At 55.2% G+C, this 8,881-nt stretch overlaps 1 protein-coding gene across 1 annotated transcript; it reads left to right on the top strand.

The window, feature by feature from the left end:
- Positions 1–5,337: 5,337 nt before the first annotated feature.
- NMB (neuromedin B) lies at positions 5,338–8,122 on the top strand. The gene is made up of 3 exons (XM_090263641.1): positions 5,338–5,566; positions 6,166–6,338; positions 8,028–8,122. Exons 1-3 carry the CDS (start codon positions 5,410–5,412, stop codon positions 8,061–8,063), a joined length of 366 nt encoding a protein of 121 aa, XP_090119767.1. The 5' UTR covers positions 5,338–5,409; the 3' UTR covers positions 8,064–8,122.
- The last annotated feature ends 759 nt before the right edge of the window (positions 8,123–8,881 follow it).

Raw genomic sequence — 8,881 nt, 5'->3', positions numbered from 1 at the left:
GGAAGTGGAGCAGTGCCCTGGATTTAGTGGACTCTTGCAGAAGCTATAGAAATAGACAAAATCTGCCCTGGGTGGTGCAGCTCAGTGGGTCGAGCGCCAGCCTGCAAACCTGAAGGTCGCTGGTTTGATTCCCAGTCAGGGCACATGCCTGGGTTGTGGGCCAGGTCCCCAGCTGGGGACGCATGAGAGGCAACCGTTCGATGCTTCTGCATGTTGATGTTTTCTCCCTCCATTCTCCTCTCTCTAAAAATAAATAAATAGTAGACTAAATCTGGAAGGAGGGAGGGAGTGGGCCAAAGAGATGGATAGGAAAGGAGAGGGGTAGACTGGAAAAAAAATGTATCATGATGAAGTGAGGCTTTTCCTGGTCCTGAAGTCAGGATCTGTGTTACTGATGGGAACGTAAGATGTTGCAGAAAACAACTGGGGGGGTGGAAGTGTTCGTACTCGGTCAGGTGTCAGTGCAGGCTGTGAGTGCATGGAGGGGCGCAGTGGGATCCCTTCGTGTTAAGAGTGGGGTGCCTCACGGGGACGTGGCTCTCAGCCTGTGTCAGTGTGTCTGTGTCTGTCATGTGGTCTGTACATTCACTCACCGACTAAACAAACGTCCACAGGAACTGGCAGTCTGGAGACCTGGCGCACAGGGCCGTGGGGTAGGACAGACAACAGGCGTGTAGCCAGGTGGTGGTCAAGTGCTCAGGAACGTAAGCGGATGGCGCATTAGTGGGGTGGGGGCCGTTTCAGCTAAGTGGTCAGGGAACGCTTGTCCAGTGAGGTGACATTCAGCGACCTGAGGAAGTGGCCAACCCTGCAAACAGCTGCGGGAGAGCTTGAGGCAGGGGCACGGCAGGTCAGGCGGCCTGGTTGGAGTGGGCACAGCACAGGGAGGACTGCAGGGAGTAAGTGACCCGCTTTGTGGTGCTAAATGAATATGGCTTTTGGGTGGAGAACCAGTTGGGTCGGGGAACAGGGTGGTACGGAGCAGAGGTGACCGGCTGTCCAGGTGAGGAGTGGCATCACCTGGGACGAAGCTGGAAACAGCGGAAATTGTGAGGTGGTCAGATCCAGGGTCCGCTTGCAGGTAGATCTGAGGGGACTTGATGGAGCGGGTACCAGGGTAGGTGGAAGGAAGCGGGGAATCAGGAATGATGCCAAGGTGTGGGAGCGGAGCAGCCAGAAATGCAGTGCTGCCGCTGAAGAGATGGGCGAGCAGGGAGCGGGTCCGGAAAGAGGGTGGGGGTGAGTGCTTGTGCTGGGCCGTGGGCCATGGGCTGTGGGCGTCTGGAGCTGAGGGAGAAGTCGGCAGGGAAGGAGAATTTTGAGAGTTAGCTGCAGACAGATGGCATTTAAAGTCAGCGTTGGTGGAAATCCAACACCTCTTTCTCAAATATATCAATGGGAAGCATGTCTTAATGGAAGAATATATAAATTATCTTTTTAAATTGAATTTATTGGGGTGACACTGGTTAATAAAATTACATGGGTTTCAGGTGTACATTCTGGGTGTGGTTTAGGACTCCATGCGACGTGTGTCTGGGCGTGACAGCAGTGCGTGAGCTCCTGTGCGTCTGGGGGTGTGAGTGCATCTCTGCGGAGGGGTCTCTGTCGGGCAGGCACAGTGTATACACCTGAGGGCTTACGCCCCCACGCGTCCACTGGTGGACTCGCCTTTGCCGCAGGAGGTGCGGCGACCCTCGGGTCCCCCGGAGACGCTGTCCCAGTCTGCGCTTACCCCTGTGCTGTCGGGAGGGAAGCAAAGTGGAGGGCCGGCAGGTGCGGGTGCGGTGTCTAGACTGACTGGTGCTGTCACCTTTGGCTTCTGCTTCCTCCCAGCTGTCTCTGTCCCAGAGGGTAAGGGGTGCTTTACCAGGAAATGGGAGGTGGAGAAGCCAATCAGGTCTTTTTGAGGGCAGAGGAAATGCTGGGGCAGAACCTCAGCGCACGGGGAGGAAAGGGGCAGAAGGAGGGCAGGGCAGGCCCAGTGGCGTAGGGCCAGCTAATGGGCAGATGCAGGACGGGGTCAGCCGTGCCTGGAGGGAGCGTGAGCAGGAACTAGGAGCCAGACCCGTTGCGGCAAATGCTGGTGTCAGCAGAGAAAGGGCCACGGCTCTAAAGCTTCCACAGCTGGAGCCTGCACAGCACCAGAGGGCCCGGATGCCAAGGGAGGGAAGGAGGCTGTTTTTATGCCGGAACCACGCTGCTTGGATGACTGTAGCCTTGTAGTATGTACAGTTTAACATCAGGTAGTGTGATGCCGCCCACTCTGTCCTTCTTTCTCAAGGTTGCTGCGGCTCTTTGGGGTCTTTTGTGGTTCCGTGTATATTTTTAAATTATTATAGGTCTTTGAAAAATGCCATTTTATTTTAATAGGAATTGCATTGACTGTAGATTGATTTGGGGAACATGGACATTTTAGTGGTGATCTTCCCATCCCTGAACACAGTATATACTTCCATTTATTTGTATCTTCCTCCGTGTTTCATTTTCTGAGTACAGGTCTTTTCTAATACCTCCTTGGTTACGTGTATCTCTAGGCGTTTGATGACACAATTGTAAATGGAATTATTTTCTTAGTTTCCCTGTTTGTTAGTTTATTATTGGTGTATAAAAATACAACTAGTTTTTGAATATTTGTTTTGTATCCTGCTACTTTACAGAATACATTAACCAGTTCAAGTAGTGTTTTTGGTGGAATCTTTAGTGTTTTCTATGTACAGTATCATGTCATCTGCAAATAATTCTTCCTTTCCATTTTGGATGCCCTTTATTTCTTCAGATGTCTTCAACACAGGCAGTGTTCTTGGGAAATTGCAAAAATGTGTCTTCCTCTGCGTAGGGACCCAGTGCCAGGGTTCATGGCCGGTGGCTAGATTTCAGCCCCACGTGGTCCCTCCCTTGGGCGCCTCGGTGCAGCGCACAGACTGCCCAAACCTCCCAGTGGTGCCTTTCATGTTAGAAACTGTAATCCACGCATATTGGGAATAAGGATCATAGTTCAACGATAAAATCTTTTATCCAATTTTAATTCACAAAATGTATTGAATATCTCCTCTGTAGTTAGCATCAGCAATACATTTGCAAGATGGTCTTGAAACAGCATGTGAACAACTACAGGAGCTTTACAAAAACAAAGAGCCAAAAAGATATACTTTAACATGTTACTACTTAGAAAAATAAGTCAAATAAATTAAAAACCGGCAAATATGTTCTCTAAGAAATTTCAATATATTAGAGCATGCTTATGCTTTAACTCTGCTGCTGGTACAATTCATTTTGTGCAGATGTTAGATTAAGCTTTTTCTGCTCCTGGATATATGTTTGATCTTTTGGTCCAGGAGCCACGGGTTTGTCCTGTTTTCTTCTCAGTTGAGGCATTTCTGTGTCCAGTCATGGGAACTAGTATAAGCAGATTCAGTCACACATCCCGTAGCGACAGCATTAGGGTATAAACAGTAGGAACACCTGGTGGCCATCTCAAATTAGTTTTGTATCCGAACTGAACTTGAGGTCACAGATTATACTTTTCATTTGGACATTCTTTGTCCCAGCACCATCTGTTGGGAAGGATGTCCTTATTGCATTTATTGTATTTGTGGCATTGGCACCGGAATCCGTTCTCCAAAGCACTGGGGAAGGACGTGGCCAGGGTCCCACGGGGTTTCAGAGGTACTGGGTGACTTCACAGCACTTCAGATGTCACGGACCCTCACACCCCGCCTTTGCACTTGCGGTGTCTTCGGCCACCGCGTCCTTTTTTCCTTTCTCTTTAGTGCCACCCCACACGCAGCTTCACAGTCTGAGGACCCGCCCTTGATTTTCCCGTGCAGCGTGGCTAAGTACTGCTTTTGGGGTGGCATATAGCTTGTCTTACTGTGTGCTGACTTTCCTTTATTTGGCTGTCACCACAATAAGACCGTGATTTACTTGAAGACAGGCTTGTCGGTTCATCCCCATAGCCTTGGTACTTAGCACTGCTGCAGGGAAGGGGCAACCGGGTGCAGGCGGAGCAGGGCCCGGGCCCTACTGCGACGGCTCCACAGGACCCCCGAAGACTGGGACCTCCTCTGGCCCCAGAGAGAGAACAGGAAGGAGCACAAGCAGCTGGACAGGCAGCAGCACCACACAGAGACCGGCCTAGAGGGGCCACAGCGGCTCTCAGGTGACAGCGATGACCGGGCCCCTCCTCAGCCAGGCCCAGACCCGGGCCCAGGCCGCACCCAAAGGTGAACACCATCCGCGGCCATCCACGTGCCCCACGTGAGGCTGGCACGAGGCTCCATGGCCCTGCCCCGGCTTCCCTGCGTTTGCCTGACGCTAACCAATGGGAGCTACTTCAGCTCCGGGTCTATAGAAGGCGGTGGTGGAGTAACGAATGGCACAGCCCCAGCTCTGACCCTGTCAGCGAGTGCCGGAGGCCCGGGGAAGCCAAGGCCGGAGTCTGGGGGCCTATCGGGCGCAGCGAGGCTCGGCAGCCGGCCCAGTCCTTGCCTACATACTTTGCTGTCCCACTTGTCCATGGGTGGGGGCCTGAACTGTCAATTAGGTATATCCTTTCCTTCTCTGTCATGCACCCACTCTACTTCTGCCATAGGTAGTGTAGGGTCATTCTTAATTTAAAAAAGAGAGGGGGTTCATGACAGATGTCACTGAAGAACTGCAAAAGGCCAAAACAGTGTAACACCTAACCGCGACTCAAACCCAAGGCTCTGCGTCTCCTAGGAAGGCGCTTACTCCACTAAACTAAACCCACTCTGCTTGTTACTGTGCGCTCCAGAGGAACTCTTCAGTTACCTGTCAGTCCTGTTGCCGGCTGTGGTCCCCTGTCTCAGTGCTGCCCTCCTGTGGGGAACTCTGGGAATTACAGCTAAGGGAAGCTCACCGAGTCCACTGTACGCATAGGGCTGGATGGCCAGGGCCAGGGTTGATAGGGCGCCCATGGGGGCGGCTGGGGTGTGTGGCTCCTTGTCCTTCGTCTTTCTGCTTCCCCACCCCGAGCACCAGCCGTGATTTCTGGTGAGGGCTGGTGCTGGCGGAGCGGACAGAGAGTCCCCGCAGGCAGGCAGGCAGGCAGGGCTCCTCTAGTTCTGGGTCTTGGCAGGGCACGGGCGCGGTGAGACGCTGCAGAGGCATCCCCGGTCCCCGAACGAAGGGAGGTTTAGAGGGGTCGTGGGCAGGGAGGGCCAGGCCACCCCGCAGGAGCGGGCGCGCGGCGCGGGTGTGCAGGTTGGGGGGGCGGGCGGGGTGGGAACCAGAGGCGCGTCCTCGGGCAGGCTCCGCCCCGGGGCCCCGGTTTAAAGCAGGATCGCGGGCGCCAGGAGCCAGGGAGCCCGGGAGCCGCAGGAAAGCCTTGCAGCCCCACTCGCATCTCAGCTTGGAGCGGTGGCGTGGCCGTGCAGCCCGGGCGCGGCCATGGCCCCGCAGGCGGAGGGCGCTCGGCGGCTGGGCGGCGTCCTGCTCCTCGCTCTGCTCGCCGCCGGCGCCGCCTCACTGAGCTGGGACCTCCCGGAGCCCCGCAGCCGGGCCAGCAAAATCCGAGTGCACCCGCGGGGCAACCTCTGGGCCACCGGTGAGTCTTCGGGACGCGGACAGATGCCCCTCACCCCCTGCTCTCATCCCCCTTTGCTTCTCTGGCTGCCCCTGGGCTGGTGGGGACCCCGGAACTCGTCCGGTTTAATAGATGGAGAACTTGAGACGCAGACGGTCGGTGCGTTGGCTGAGATCCCTCAGCCGGTTCCCGCAGAGCTGAAGCTGGACCCACCTGCCGGCCGGTGCCCCTTCCCGTAAACAAGACTCTGCTGACTTCTCTTCCAACCTCTGTGTGACTCCTCCCTGCACCTCCGCCTTCCAGACGTCTCTTCATTCTCCACTTCCCTCTCTGCCCTCTGCCATCCTCTTCTAAGCAGGGACGGGCCGAGCTTCTCCCTGGCCCTGGCCCGTCCCCCCTGCTCTTCCCTGTGCCATCCTCTCCACCCCTCCAGCTGTCCAGGAAACATTGGGGTACAGGCTTTGCCACCACCCAGGGGTCCTTATGGCTCCTCAATGAAGAGGTAGGAGGCTGCATACATTCCTGCCACAAGAACAAAAGATGGGTGAGATGGGGGACTTTCCCACTGTGACTGGATCCTCGTTCCCTGACTCCCTTGTGCCTCGGCACCTCCTTTCTAGGTCACTTCATGGGCAAGAAGAGTCTGAAGCCCCCCAGCCCATCCCTACTGGGGACGGCTCCCCACATCTCCCTGAGGGACCAGAGACTGCCGCTGAGTCATGATCTTCTCAGGATCCTCCTGCTGAAGAAAGCTCTGGGCACCAGCCCTGGCGGCCCAGCACCTCACCCCCAGGTGAGTCAGGCCTCCACCTCGCACCCAGGACACGCTCAGCCAGGGCCGCCCCTGGGTCCAGCATTGGGTTTAGGGTGTGCCTGCACGGCCAGACATGATGGGCCCCAGCAATCCAGGGATTCCAGGCTCTCCCTGTGATCCAGAGCTCAAAGCGAGAGGACTCCAAGGAAAGAAAGGCAGGTGAAAACCCAAAGGAAGAAAGACAGTAATAAAAGGAAGCTGACCTTCCCAGCAACCCCCAGAGTAAGCAGTAGGAGAGGTTTTCCCTCATGAATTGCACAGTCTGAAGTCAGCGTGGGATTATCCAGCCTCTCGCAGGTGGCCCTTTCCCCCGACCGTCCAGACAGACTTGCCCGCCACCCCAGCTCCCTATCCTTGCTGTGCCCTGTATGTGCTTGTGGTTAGAGTGGGGACACTGAGGCCCACAGAGCGGGAGAGAAGAGTCAGGTAGCAGCCGGGCCAGAGTCCCACCTTGTTCACCTTGACCAGTGCTCTTCCCAGTCTGTCATCCGCCTCAGTGACCTGTGGCAGGCTTTCTCAACCTCGGCACATCCTGTGCTGGGCAGTTCTTGTTTGTTTTGGGGGCTGTCCTATGCATTGTAGGAAGTTTAGCAGCATCCCTGGTCTCTGTCCACTGGATCACCCCCCCCCCACTTCCATAATTGTGACAACCCAAAATGTCTTCAGACACTGCCGGAGGTGCCCTGCTGAAGAGAAGGGGTGGGAGTTAAAAACACCCTTGCTTGTGGGGTTCAAAGCCCCAAAGCTAAAGCCAAGCCAGTCTTGTCTTAGTCTCCAGCCATTCCCTGCTCCTGGTGCTGTCCCCGCCCCACCCCACCTTCCCTGGCACTCTGCTGCTGTGTGCGGAAGGCTGAGTGAGGTGGTAGAGGAGGGGTCTGGTGACAGTGTGCTGGGCTGAAAACCTAGCTGCTTAGTAGCTGTGTGACCTTAGAAATGTCACTTAACCTCTCTAAGCCTCAGCTTCCTCATCCATAAAATGGGGGCAGTAGTGCCCGTCTCCCATTACATGAGACGTATCCTATGCTCAGCATGATGTTGGGTGCATAGAATGCGCTTAGTACATGGGAGCCGGTACAGTCTGAGCTCCCTGGCCACACCTGCTGCCGACTCACCTTTGTATCCCCCACTGTGCCCAGCATCGGGTGCGTATATTTTTGAAGAAGAGAGAGGCATGCCCCAGAGGAGGTCCAGCTGCAGCCAACCTTCCTGATCCTCCCATGCACAGAACCACCCACCCCTGGGGACCTCAAATGAAACGGTTAGCCCAGAGCTTGAACTGCCTGAGTCTGAAGGGAGATGATGTCACCTCTGGGGCTGTTGGTCTTGAAGGCCTGAGACCTGCAGACCAACTAGAAAATCTCCAACGAAGCAGTACCTAGCCCTGGGGGACGGGCTTCAGAGGTGAGGTCTGGGGGAGTGAAAAAGCTGACCCTGGCAGAGGGCCAGTGACTTTGACTTCCATGATCTCCCTTGACTGCGGTGACTGAGGTTGGGGCTGTTACTGTGAGAAAACCACTGCCCCGACCCCTCCCAGGACTACCTTCAGGAAGAAGGGCTCTGAGGGCCTTTCTCTTTCTAACTCTCTGGATGCCTAGCACTTAGGTATGGCAGGGTGGCCCTGTCATTTGCCCCCTCTGCCAAGGTCAGTTACTCTGTGTTCCCTTTCAGTTCAGGAGGTTGCTGTTGCAGATGCTGCGGAAGTGATGCTATTCGTGAAAAAGACGCAACAGCGTGACTTAGATGATGCTGAATGGGACCCTGGTAGTGGGCCCACGTGGATGTAAATCCTGGGCTCAAATCTCTGTTACTCCGTTACTGTGAATATCTGGTCGGGTCACCAGGAATACTGGCAGTGCAGACACAGATTATGTTCCTGCTGTATTTCTTGCTTCCCTGTTGAAATGGTGAATAAAACACCCTGCTCTTTACATGGAATGTCTGGTCCTCTACTTCCTGCACGTGTGAGAGGATGGGAGGGAAAGGGGTTTGGAGCATGGAGTGTTCAGCAGATGGGGCTGGCTCCAAAAAGCCCAGAACAGTCCATGGCACCACCAGCTGGGCACTGACCCAGGACCCCCACTCATTAGCTCCTTCAGCAGGCAGGTCCCCAACTCCTGCTGCATGCCAGGTGCCGGGCCAGGCAATCGGCTCTCCTCCCGCCTCTGCCACCCACTGGCACAGGCACGTCTCGTGCTTCCTTGCCCATAAAAGGGAGCTGCCTGCACTACATTAGATGGGGCTCTGCTTACCCCATTCGTGTCATCCTCAAGCCAGCCTCCGAGGGGCGCGCCCAGCGCACACAAGGGCGAGAGCCCAGCTGGGGTCCAACTCTGCTCCCTCTCAACCCTTCTCTGGCTTTCCGTAGGGATTGCCAGGGTTAGCAGGAAATACAGGACACCCAGTTAAATTAGAATTCCAGATAAGCAATCATTTCTTCGTAAAGATGGCCTAATATTGCATGGATACACTTACAGGAAAAATTTACTCATTTACCTGAAATTCGAATGTAACCAGGCATTCTG

Source organism: Furipterus horrens, unplaced genomic scaffold (genome assembly GCF_987537825.1).
Source record: "Furipterus horrens unplaced genomic scaffold, mFurHor1.1.pri manual_scaffold_16, whole genome shotgun sequence".
NCBI classification, from domain to species: domain Eukaryota; kingdom Metazoa; phylum Chordata; class Mammalia; order Chiroptera; family Furipteridae; genus Furipterus; species Furipterus horrens.
The sequence above is the reverse complement of the archived record's forward strand: the minus strand, read 5'-3'. Positions and strand labels throughout refer to the sequence as shown.

Coding starts and splice junctions, on each gene's coding strand:
- NMB (XM_090263641.1), top strand. CDS start 5,410: ATGGCCCCGCAGGCGGAGGGCGCTCGGCGGCTGGGCGGCGTCCTGCTC. Junction 5,567..6,165: donor GGGCAACCTCTGGGCCACCG/GTGAGTCTTCGG, acceptor CCTCCTTTCTAG/GTCACTTCATGGGCAAGAAG. Junction 6,339..8,027: donor GCCCAGCACCTCACCCCCAG/GTGAGTCAGGCC, acceptor GTTCCCTTTCAG/TTCAGGAGGTTGCTGTTGCA.